Raw genomic sequence first — 12,254 nt, 5'->3', positions numbered from 1 at the left:
GCATGTAGTCATTAAAGTAGTGTTTTGTTTGCATTAGTTTTATAACTGGTTTCCTGTGTCTGTCTGTTACAGGTTCAGGTGCAGCAAGGAAAGGAGCCTCCATGTTTCCTGCAGTGCTTCAACGGAGGGATGATCGTCCACGCTGGCAAGAGGGAGGAGCAGGAGGAGAACACTCAGAGTAAACATTTTTACATGTCTGCTCTTTATTCCAGTTATTTATCTAATTCCTGACATTAATTGTTCAATGGATGTTTGATTGTATGCCAACAGTTCCTTATTTTTCCTGCATATTCATTAAATTCACGCAGCAGTTAACACTAAAAGTCATGATTATTAATCATCTACTGCTGAAGCTTCCCATATTATAACCTCTGTGCCCAAAAAAGTAAAGTGGCAATTTTTGGAATACAAAGCAATACGCAGTCTGTTTAGCAATAAAAGGCCAGAGATTTGTATGTAATTTATGTAATACTGAGTGATAACTTAAATCTGCTCGTCTGCACCCAGGTGAGTGGCGTCTGTACTGTGTGCGGGGCGAGGTGCCGGTCGAGGGCCACCTGCTGGAGGTGGCGTGTCACTGCAGCAGCCTGCGCTCCAGAGCCTCCATGATCCTGCTCAACATCAACAAGGCCATCATCTACCTGTGGCACGGCTGCAAGACGCAGCTACACACTCGCAGTGTGGGAAACACGGCCGCACTCAAGATCAAAGAACAGTGAGTTTCTATAATTACATTTCAGGATGACCTTTAAGATACTATTCAATACATTTACACTGATTCAAATTATTACTACTGGTGGGTGTTGTGGGGTGTAACATGAACTCTGTCTCCCTCTCAGGTGTCCTCTGGAGGCGGGTCTCCACAGCAGCAGTAAGGTGACCATCCATGAGTGTGATGAGGGGGTGGAGCCTCCGGGCTTCTGGGAGGCTCTGGGGAGAAAAGACAGGAAGGCCTACGACTGCATGCTGCAAGGTACAGTCTGTACTTACGTACCTTGGTTACTTAATGATCTACACATTTACCTCAGACACAATTAGTACAATTCTTTTCGATAGAAATCAGAGGGATCGCACTTATTATTGTCCAAAAAGTAAAAAAAAAAACAATGGTGGTTTTCCTTCACAACAGTTTCTATAAAATGAGAAGTTTTCTAAAGGAACTGTGGTGCTTGGGAACACTACCACTTTTGTCCACAGGGACCGCCACAATCAACACAAAAATGAAAGTTCCTCCGAGTAACTTTTAAATTAAAAAAGTTAAATACTTGAATAAGATGATATGTGATCAACAACTAAAAAAGATCAAGACGAGAAAATATAAAGTCTTGAGGATCAATACACCTCGGTGCTACATTATCATGTGAAACTTGAAGGACGTTGGTTTCTGGTTTTCTTTTTCAGATCCGGGTAAATTCAACTTCACCCCACGGCTTTTCCAGCTGAGCAGCACATCTGGAGACTTTGTGGCGAGTGAGTTCTTCCACCCGTCCAGAGCTCCAGACCTGGTCAGCTCGCTGCCCTTCCTGCAGGAAGACCTGTACAACGCACCACAACAACCCGGTGAGGCCCGGACACAAACGCATTGCAATGAACACACCTTGACAAAGTGGCGACTGCTATTTGCCCTAAATTAGTCTGAACGTTACAGACCTTCACAGTCTGCCTTGTGTACGTGTCTGTCTTAAACTAACAGATATAATATAGTGATATAATCATTTCCCTCCCTGTCAGTGCTGTTCCTGGTGGATAACTTCCACGAGGTCTACCTGTGGCAGGGCTGGTGGCCTCAGGACAGCGAGAGCACCGGCTCGGCTCGCATCCGCTGGGATTCAGACAGAAAGTGTGCGATGGAGACGGTGCTGCAGTACTGCAAGGGTGAGAACGGGCGATGAAATGCTTCACTGAATCATAGCTGCTAGCTGCACTGGTGTATTATTCAAATATTATAATATAAATCTTGGCCCCTGACTAACACCCATGAATGCAATAAACAATCTTTCCATGATGCCACTTTGTTTTTAAGTGTTTGTCGTTTAAAATATTACTTATTTTGACTCAATTTTGACCAAGAAAATAAGGAAACAGTAAAAATGTACAGATTTTCTGGCCAGTGTTTTTGCGAAAGGGTCGTTTTTTTAATTTACTGTCTCTTTAACTTTGATAAAGTGCTCACGATTTAACCAGAACTACTCTCTTCCTCTCTACCTGGATACATTAAGAATGTATTATTGAATCGTAAGAGAAAATGAAAACATCCTGCAACCCAAACTTTAACCAAACCAGCTGAGTATTTAGATTAGATTTAAATTAGGATTTGAAATAGAATTATTGAGACGATTTTCTCCTGCAGAGAAGAACGAGAAGAAGCCTCAGAAGTCGTATCTGATCCACGCCGGTCTGGAGCCGCTCACCTTCACCAACATGTTTCCCAGCTGGGATTACAGAGAGGACGTGGCCGAGATCACCGAGAGGGTCCGCAACACACACACACACACACACACACACACACACACACACACACATCCAACATCAACTCTTGACCATACATTGGTGGAAGCTGTCAAAATACATTCTTATTTATATGATATAATCATGATATCAGTAAGCAATCAGGAGGGTTTTCAGTCAGACATTATACTGTGCATATAGAACCACAGCCTCTTTTTCACACACACTATTCAAAAACTAATTGTCCAAACACCTGCTGTCATTATAAGATACTTCATGCCGTGTCCTCTGTTGCGGCTGCAGGAGGCGGAGGTGTGTCACCAGATCATCCTGGTGGAGGACGTGTTGGCCCGGCTCTGTCAGAACGCCTTCCCTCTGGCTCAGCTGCAGGCCCGGCCGCTCCCAGAGGGAGTCGACCCGCTCCGCCTGGAGATCTACCTGTCCGACCAGGACTTCGAGGTCAGTAAGCCGATGTGCAAAACTGCTGCACCAAACCACATTTATATCTAAGTGTTTGTAATGTTGGAAGCAGGGTTATAAAATAAACATCCTTGTTTTAGAGAGCATGTTTCCCCCCCTTGATCAGAGTTTTAGGACATTTTGATCATTAAAAGAGGCAGTTTTAACAAAATATAAAGTCATACATACATAAAACTGAGTTACTCATCACAGGAGAAGATCTGATAAATATTTTTGGTAACTTTCTAACTAACTTGTTGAAATATCTACCTAGTTAAAATCAAATTTGACGTGTTTTGCAGTTAAGACTTTAGCTGTGGTTTACACTGAGGAGCACATATAAAGAACGAATGGCGGCCTCACGTAGCTCGATCAATTGTGCATCACTTGCAAAAAGATTAAATTAAATGACAGCACAAACACGTCCATAAAGTTTTGCAGCTGATTGCAAATATCCATGTGGCCAAATAGCACAGAGTGCCACTTCCATCCAAACTTCCATCCAAACCTCTTATAGGCAATTAAGAGAGAGGAAAGGGCAAAATGTAATGCCAAAGTGTAGAAGTTCTGCCTCGTGTTGATATTGGTCATATAAGCTTATGTATGAAATAGACGATTCAGAGGTGGATTTTCCCTCTAAATCTACAACTCCTCATTCATATCATCCTAACTCCATCTAACTCTCACTTCACAGACCAAGTCGTAGGTGGATTCAGGTAAGAAGAGCCACTCATTTGATTCATCAGCATTCAGGCGACCTGTCATCCTTGATAGCACGTCAGCACCGTGTTGTTCTTTCTTTCTTTCTTTCTTAATGTGGTATGAAAACTCTGTTTCACTCCCGAGTGTGGTGCTGGTTGAGGAGGAAAGCTTTGCGCTTGGCTGCTCAATTACGTCTGAAAAAGATCATCCAGAGTGTTATGAGATATTATGAGTCCTTCATATCAGCTGCAGTCACAAAGGACTCGGCTCTCCAAGCTGCTTCACACAGAAGATAACAAACACAGAATGACACGTGAACTAAGAGTCCATCACTGCTCAGAATAATAGAGATGAAATATTAAGAATGATAAAAATAGAATCTCTCATAGTGAGTCTACAAGTATGTATTTATATAATTGGCTCATGTATATATCAAGTAGGATAACTACCAATTATTAATTAGTAAGTGCATTTTTCACAGTCTCATGATCTTTAATGTGAGGAGTTGCTGCTTTTCCTGTTTTGTATCATTTTAATGACATCATTTGGCGGTTTTAACTGTTGCTGAAGTCACTTTGAGCTGCGGGAAATTATAGATTTGTATACATGAAATGAGATACAAGATTAGTTGATAGATAGTTGTAGCCATATCAAGTAAAAAATGTGTCTTTATCTCATCATTTTCAATTACTTGGAGTAGTTTTATTTTTAAAATGTCTTTATTTTTATCTCTTTGTTTTCTATCAGAAATGGGCTTCAACATAACCCTCCATGGAAAACTTGGATTCAGCAGTTTTTATCACATTTCCTTAATATGAACAACTGAGGTTGTAAATGAGGCGTTTAAACACGTTTGTCAAATGAATACTATTGAGATAATTGAGACATTTAATTGTGCAGCCATCGTTCATTTCTTCTCCTCTTTAGAAGGTGTCTGTTCTCGACAACACGACACTCCTGTGCTGTTCTCTGCTGCTGCTACTCTTCTCTCTCTCTCACACACACACACACACACACACACACACACACACACACACACACACACACACACACACACACACCGCACTTTCCAACCTGAGACCCTTTCCTCTGCACTTGTGATTCACCATCAGCTACACTGCAGTCTGACTCACTGTCTGTCTGTGGAGCACAAAATGGAGGCATGAAAAACACTGAAACCACTAAACTGTCCTAAGAACCAACCGAGCGCTACATACATTATTAACATGACGTCAGTGTGTTGTCTTCTAGCCCAGCATTGACCAAACAGCAAGTGTATTATTAACACATGTAAAGATGTACCCGATAAGTCCAAAAATGTACAAGATGTTGCTTTTTATCTTTCATATGAATGATCTAAAACCTAATTTTAGATTTGACGTCTAACTGTGAGAGAAATGTTTTTTACTTACTTTATTTATAGGGTTTGTTTTGCTTTATTGGATTTATTGGAATATGCTCGAATTCAATGAACAGCTTGAATTTCAACATAATCTGGTGTTTCATCGACACAAGCGCTCACGTAAAACAAAAATCTTTTGATTTTTGAAATGGACCGTTATAAAGGAATCACATTTGCATTTACCGTAACAGTTTAGACTTGATGATAAAGGCCTCGAGAGTCTGGACATTATTGGTTTAGGTACCTTTAAAGTGGATGAATTTTACTCTTAAAAAGCTGCACCAAGCCTGTATTTCACACGTTTAGTCCTCAGACCTTCATCAGTTAATGTTTCTTTTTGTTTTTGATCCAATCAAACGGTACCAGACTTTGTGGTTTACACAAGCTTTGTTGAATTTATTGACATCTCGAAACATTCAGACATGTTTAAAAGGCTGTTTAACATAAAAATCCTCACTTTCAAAGTTGTAAACAATATTTATTAGTTTCCTTGAGGTTTGTTGTGTCATTTTTTTTTCTTGAATATGTTTGATGGCTCCAAAGCTTTTATCAGTAACAGGAAAAACACCAATACTTCCTTTAGAAACGGCACTTCAAGTTGAATCCCCTGAGTCGTTATCCTTTCTGATTAATGAACTGCATGTGTCTCTTTCCAATCGCAGAAAGCTTTGGAAATGACGAGAGAGGAATACGAAGGTTTACCAGGGTGGAAGCAAGTGAACTTAAAGAAGGCCAAAGGACTGTTTTAAGGAGGTTTTTTTCAATCGAGGATGGAAGCGGATTAAAAAACACAGAAAAGGACAGTTGAGACGGAGACACAGGAAACCTGTTTTGTTGGCGACGCGAGAGGACATTGGGACAGAAAGTATCTGAATCTGAAGAAAACGTTCATGAAGGATGAGGCTGGAGATGCACTCGCCTTGCTTATAGTCATGTTTTACCTTTCAACATTACGTAACATAAATGAAATTCACTCGGTGTAACAGAAGGTAAAAACACCCTGTTTCGGTTCATACCTGGTGTGTCTGTGTATTTGGAGTTTCCTCCAAACACTAAAGTCACCACTCGTGGACTCACCAATGAAAATGTGCACACTAGGACGCTTGGTGTCAGAGTGCCATGCTTTGGTCATGTGTGTGTGTGTGTGTGTGTGTATGTGTGCGCGCGATTGTATATAATGTTTGTGTGTATTGTCAAGTTTTGTGTAAACGTGTGTGTATCTATGTAAAAAAACCTGTCGCGTCAGAAGTTGTGAGGAAAGTTTTACATTTTATTTTGTTGTTGTCTACAGTGTCTGGATGCTGTCAGGCCTCGTAGCGACCTCATGTTGCTCGATGGTGTTAAACTGCTGAAGTGACTCTCGGCTTAAAGGAGTTTGTAATTTTAAAAGGTTTGACTTGTTCCAGAAAGAGAAGCAGCAGCTCTGAATGTATAGTGCCTTGCTTTTTGTGTACAGTTTATATACAGAAATTCTAGTCTGCATTTTTAAAGACTTTCTTTGTGATATAAGACATAGTGAATTAAATCACAATGACGCTCAACTCAAACCACGTGTCACTCTGTGTCTCCTGCTTCATACGCAGTTTATTTTAATATAAGTCAAACTATTGACTTTCTGGGCATGGAGATAATCAATGCTTCTACTCATTTTGCCTTTATTTAAAAACAAGTGGTTCCATACAGGACTTGTTTGGTGAACTTGTCATAGACATGTTTGATACCGACCACAACACCATCACAAATCTTTGCATCGTGTCTCTCTCTCTGCAGAGGGTCTAAAGTCTAACGTACTATCTACAGAACTGTATAGAGTGTTACTGACACGTAAGCTGACTGTTGGCATGTCTGACAGCAGTTGTTGGACTATTCTTCGAACTGAAGGTAAATACATTTAGTACTACTAGAGAATGTGATGCCCATGCAGTATGTTTGAGTTTTCAGCTCGGTGTGTAGGGTTAGTTATTTCTGGTTTACACAATTGTAAGGATTATATTCCTACACGTGACATGAACACCTTCAAACACTTAAAAGATACATTTCTTATTGTCAGTAAATCCCACACAAAAAGACCAGTGTGCTGGTCCATCTCTCACTCATCTCTGACTCTCATACACCATCTTTGGCACTCAGCTTCAAATCCAGTGTTTGAAACTGAGGACAATGTCCTTTAAAGAAATACCTCTCGAATATATTTAATTTTTTTAAATTCAATGCTCAGCAACAGCTTGGCGCTGTCGTCGTCAGCAAATGCAACTCAAACAGGAGTACACGGTGTTCTCATTAGAGCGCACATTTGGTGCTTTGGTGAGTATTTCCAGCAGAAGGATGCATGTATGTGGGATTGACTCAAAATAAACTGTTCGTGTTAAATGAGAAACTTTCACTGCATCACTGGGGCACATTGATGGGTTTTTTAAAATAGCTTTTAGACAATAGATCTCCTCACAGAGGAATAAGATGTATTTCTAGGCCATGGATACAAGACAACTCTGTCAGGAGCCTGTCGTTAGTCACTTTAGCCACAAGATGGCGAAGTGAGCCCCAACACAACATCCCATACATCACCGCTGCAAAACACAGGAGTTCTCCATAAATCTCCAACAGTTAAAGTTTCAAACACTGAATTTATTCATGTTCTTTGTTCCTACTGCAGCCACCTATTTGTTAAACTCTCTTTATGTTTTATAGATCTTTGGACTCAAGAGGCCCACACAAGGCCTAATTGTTGCCAGTGGAATTTGATCTACATCGACTTATGTAATATGTAGCTTCAGCACACATGCATATAGACTGAGAGTCAAGCAACAGCTGTTCTGGCCACACACAGTCAACAGACAACACAGCGTGGTCAGTTCTGATGGCTTTTACTATTTCAAAATATCTCTCTCCATTCATTGCGGCCAGTTTTTCCACCCAGTCAGGTGAGAACACGAGTGAGAGTTGTATTGTGAAGCAGCATGAGCTTCCTGTTTCCTTGGTTCATAAAAAGACACAGAAATGTATGAGCAATTCCGTTTAGGGAGAACATCAACCGTCAACTCCGCGAAGGTGCAGCGACTTTTTCGGCTTTATTATAACTTATATAACTTTATTATTTCAAAGGTTGAGCAACTTACTCCCTTCAACACACATAAACAACAAGCTAAATCCGTTATGTTTTGACCATAGACTGTATGTGACAAGGTTGTTCACACTGTAATGACAAACTAAACAATCCGCTATTCAAGTGGACAGCCACGTGTTCTTTTCCTGTCTATAAACAGCTGTCGTAACTGCAACAATCACGGACGCGTTCGGCTGAAAGTCACCAGTTAACCGGGTCGCATGATAAACCGAAACACCGGCGGCTAACTTAAGCATGACGTAACGTTATTCAAACTCCAACTACAGCAGTCAGTTTGTGCTCTAACGTTACGCTATTGTTTTGTTGACGTAGACGCCAACCAAAAAGTTAGCGGAACTTTATTGCACACTTTTGATCAACTTGTTAGCCAACGTTAAGCTAGTCCTAGCTAGCGTTGTCGTGTAAGGGAAACTCTAGACGTGCCCTTAAAGAGACAGTACACGGAGTGACGCAATGGTGTCAAGTACTTAGTGCCCTTAAAGAGACAGTACACGGAGTGGCGCAATGGCGTCAAGTACTTAGTGCCCTTAAAGAGACAGTACACGGAGTGACGCAAGGTGCAAGTACCATGGTGTTAAGTCCTTAAATTGAATGCATTCATCGAGGAACACGAGTTGGTTCACAAGACAAATCTGTCGGGTCATTAGATCTTTAATGAAGCAGGGAAAAGGGCATTTCTATGGGAAAATGTGTATCTTTGTTGTAGTCTACTGTTCTCTTATCCATGATTATATATTGAAGAGTTTCATCTCTTTGGGCCTCGACCAGTTATTTATATGAAACCATCTAAAATCTTTTAGAGGAGCCATCACTCCTTTGGTGACACTGCTAACAACTCACAGACATCTGACTCGTGACAAAATGCCCCAACAAGACATGGGGTCACACGCCTAAAAGTTTGGGAGCCACCGGTTTAATCTTTAACAATGCATTCGTTTTTTATATGTTGCAGAAAAGATGTCCTCCCAAGTCAGACTGAGGCTGCTGCCGAGAGCCAGATGCATGTTCGATGAGCCCGTCCAGGTGAAGGTGGCCGGGCTGAGGTCCAGACAGGTGGTCACCGTGAGAGCCAGATCGACCGACGACAAGGGAGTAGTGTTCAGCTCCTCGGCCACCTACAGGGCCGATGGGGGCGGGGAGGTCGACCTGGAGAGGGACCCCTCTCTCACTGGGAGCTACACCGGGGTTGAACCCATGGGTCTGCTGTGGTCCATGAGGGCAGACGCTTCGCACAAAAGGTTTCAAAGAACAAAGTCACTAAACCCTCACGTGGTGGAGTTCTCCGTGCACGAGGAAGAGGAGGAGGGCAGGAAGCTGGCAGATGCGACCAATGAGAGGCTTCTGATTGGAGACGGGGTCAGCCGGCGCACGGTCAAAGAGGGGAATATTCGGGGGATCCTGTTCACTCCGCCAGGTTGTTCTTTGTCTCTATCACAATTCAAATCATTCAATAAGTAACATTAAAATTAATTGATTATTATAAACAAAGAGACCAAAACAACAGTTCATTTATTCTACTCATACTGCTTGCATGGCCAGTCTGATAGGAATATGTCTTCTATTTATTTTGAATAGTTTTTGGTGACAATAGAGTGTTAAACTATGTGAATCAGGCAGTTGATCAAACATCTGTAGTTGTTTTTGTGGAACTTTGCTTACTTTTAGTTTTGCAATCATTAAGTTGCTGTATGTTTGTTTTACTATAATTTCCATCATTTTGAAGCCCTAAAAATAAACATCATGTTGTGTTCCCGTGCGTCCTTTGATCCAGGAGAAGGTCCGTTCCCCGCTGTGTTGGATCTGTACACGTTTGGTGCAGGTTTGTCAGAGAAAAGGGCCTCCCTGCTGGCCAACCGAGGATTTGTGGTTCTGACTGTGGCGCTGTACGGTCATGATGACATGGCGAAGAACATCAAAGAGGTCCATCTGGATTATTTCGAGGAAGCAATAGAGTTTTTAAAAAAACAAGATAAGGTGAGCTTTTTGCACAGTACACTCCTAATCTCTGAGAATATAGATTTTTTTTTTTGGGACACATTTGATAGTTTGTTGGTCTGCCACATATTTTAACGCCGTCACTCAGGGTGCTAGAATTGGACAATTGTAAAGTTCTGCATTCGGTGGCTCACATTCTTTTTTCCATTTATGTTTTTCTACAAAAGAGCCAATCAAGAAATAATAAATAGCAGCTAAGAGTTTGCATGTTTTTCCACAGGTGGGCAGTAAAGGAGTTGGTGTGATATCCATTTCAAAAAGTGGAGATCTTGCACTATCAATAGCTTCTTACCTGCCAGGTGTTGAGGCCACAGTGTGGATCAACGGCTGCTCTGCCAACACACTTTTACCCCTCTACTATAAGAAGAGACAAATCCTCCCTGCGTTAATGTTTGATCTCAGCAAAGTGATTCCCACTGAGTCAGGGGCCTTCAATGGCAAGAATGTTCTGCATAACCCGCTGGCGGAGGAGAACAAGGCCACCCTGGTCCCCGTCGAACACGCAGAGGGACGTTTCCTCTTTGTGGCCTCAGAGGACGACCTCAACTGGGACAGCAAGGCTTACATGGACATGATGGTGGAGAGACTGCAGCGTCATGGGAAGGACAACTTTGAGAGCGTGTGTTACCCCGGAACGGGTCATTATCTAGAGCCACCTTATGGACCCTACTGCCCCTCCAGTATTCACGGGGTTGCAGGCCGGCCGGTCCTGTGGGGGGGTGAGCCCAGGTCCCACGCAGCAGCTGAAGTCCACCTGTGGGAGAAGATCCAGGAGTTCTTAAAAACTCAGCTGAGCTGTGATGCTACGCAGACTAAAGCTAAACTGTAGATCCACTATAACATAGTTGCACTAATGGGGATAATTGGTCTATATTTACGATTAATGTTTTATCAAAGATTATCATCAGTCTCCCTCTGATTGTCTCTTTGTCTTTCTCCAACGCTCTGAATATGACATTACGCTCTCCACTATTTGATTAAATTGTCACATTAAGGACTTTTCTTTGAGGAGAGTAACTGTGGCCACTAGATGGTGATGTAAGCTTGTAAATAAGCACCATGTGTGCACTCGTACCTGTGTTACAGGAATACACTAAATGTGAGGATTCATATTGAAACTGCTTTTATTTAATTTTTTGCTTAATTTGTTTTTTGCTGAATATGTTAGAAAAAATGCAAATTCACAAAATTGTAAAAATTCAAGCCAAATCTCGACTTTTTGGGGGATGCATTTAAATGCTATGTAAGACTGTGTTATATGAAAATAACAGTAAGACCCCTGGCAACGTCAACAATAGAAATATAAAAGTCAACAGAGGGATGATTAACAACATGGGAAATGAATGCATGAAAACTACCTCCTGTTCAAAGACAAGTTTTGACTGAGGTTATGTAAATAACTGCACCAATAGAAGTAATTCCAGAGTTCAATTTCACTGCATTCCTGTTCATAAACATGAGAGATTTACACATATTAGCAGTTCAAAAGTTGCCAGTGGTGGAGAACACTGCAGCAGAAAGCATCATCGTCTAAACTTAAACCCATGGACTTGGTAAAAATGTTGCAGTGAACATTTCATTCATGATTATTTTGATATTTCAAAAGTTAGACAAAACATTTGGGTTGGGTAAAGAATGTGTAATGCAATGAATCATGGATCACAGGCTTCTTATTAAAGGCACTAAATAGAATGAAATAAGAGGTTCAGTACAAAACGTGTTAAAGCGATTAATCAGAAACTTAAGCAGGTTCAACTTTGATTATTCATTCATTTCTCAAGCAAAAAAGTCAAACATTCACTGGTTTCAACTTCTCCAATGTGATGATTTTCTGCAGTTTTTTTGTCTTGTAAGATGGTTAGTTGAATAATTCGTTTTTTAAAAGCTGTTAGGAGGCAGACACAAGAGACTTTGCCCAGAAGACAAGAATATATAAGACACAATGTGTTTATTTACAAGAGTGGCCCTGCTGCACCTGTAAACTATTTATATATGCAAACAAAAACAGCTAACTTGGCGCAACTGAATACAACTCAACTCAGAATAAAGGTAACTTCTTTCTCTGTAACGAGCCTTCCATCAGCAGGATCTAGTTCGTACCATGAGTGCAGGCGACACTAATTA

The 12,254-nt window shown here is 41.3% G+C and overlaps 2 protein-coding genes across 11 annotated transcripts in view; both read left to right on the top strand.

Moving 5' to 3' along the window:
- The window catches only part of LOC306706774 (supervillin-like), a 44,431-nt gene extending 37,879 nt beyond the window's left edge, over positions 1–6,552 (top strand). For 9 of the 10 annotated variants that reach the window (XM_079173982.1, XM_079173978.1, XM_079173975.1 and 6 more), the window contains 8 exons: positions 73–178; positions 508–715; positions 840–973; positions 1,402–1,560; positions 1,732–1,875; positions 2,351–2,472; positions 2,752–2,907; positions 5,674–6,552. In XM_079173982.1, coding sequence (XP_079030108.1) covers positions 73–178; positions 508–715; positions 840–973; positions 1,402–1,560; positions 1,732–1,875; positions 2,351–2,472; positions 2,752–2,907; positions 5,674–5,760 — 1,116 coding nt within the window. In that variant the 3' untranslated portion in view covers positions 5,761–6,552. Of the gene's footprint in view, positions 1–72; positions 179–507; positions 716–839; positions 974–1,401; positions 1,561–1,731; positions 1,876–2,350; positions 2,473–2,751; positions 2,908–3,601; positions 3,624–5,673 lie in introns of all 10 variants that reach the window. The other variant, XM_079173980.1, reaches the window with a different exon arrangement.
- Positions 6,553–9,092: 2,540 nt separating this feature from the next.
- Positions 9,093–11,022, top strand: LOC306706784 (acyl-coenzyme A thioesterase 1-like; the record flags this gene model as incomplete). The annotated part of the gene is made up of 3 exons (XM_079174002.1): positions 9,093–9,549; positions 9,907–10,109; positions 10,351–11,022. The coding sequence occupies 3 exons, from the start codon at positions 9,093–9,095 to the stop codon at positions 10,957–10,959; spliced, it is 1,269 nt and encodes a 422-aa protein (XP_079030128.1). The 3' UTR covers positions 10,960–11,022.
- Between the last annotated feature and the right edge of the window lie 1,232 nt (positions 11,023–12,254).

The sequence above is a fragment of the Pholis gunnellus genome, assembly GCF_910591455.1.
Source record: "Pholis gunnellus genome assembly, chromosome: 14".
Classification (NCBI taxonomy): domain Eukaryota; kingdom Metazoa; phylum Chordata; class Actinopteri; order Perciformes; family Pholidae; genus Pholis; species Pholis gunnellus.
This window is presented reverse-complemented; position numbering and strand designations above follow the sequence as displayed.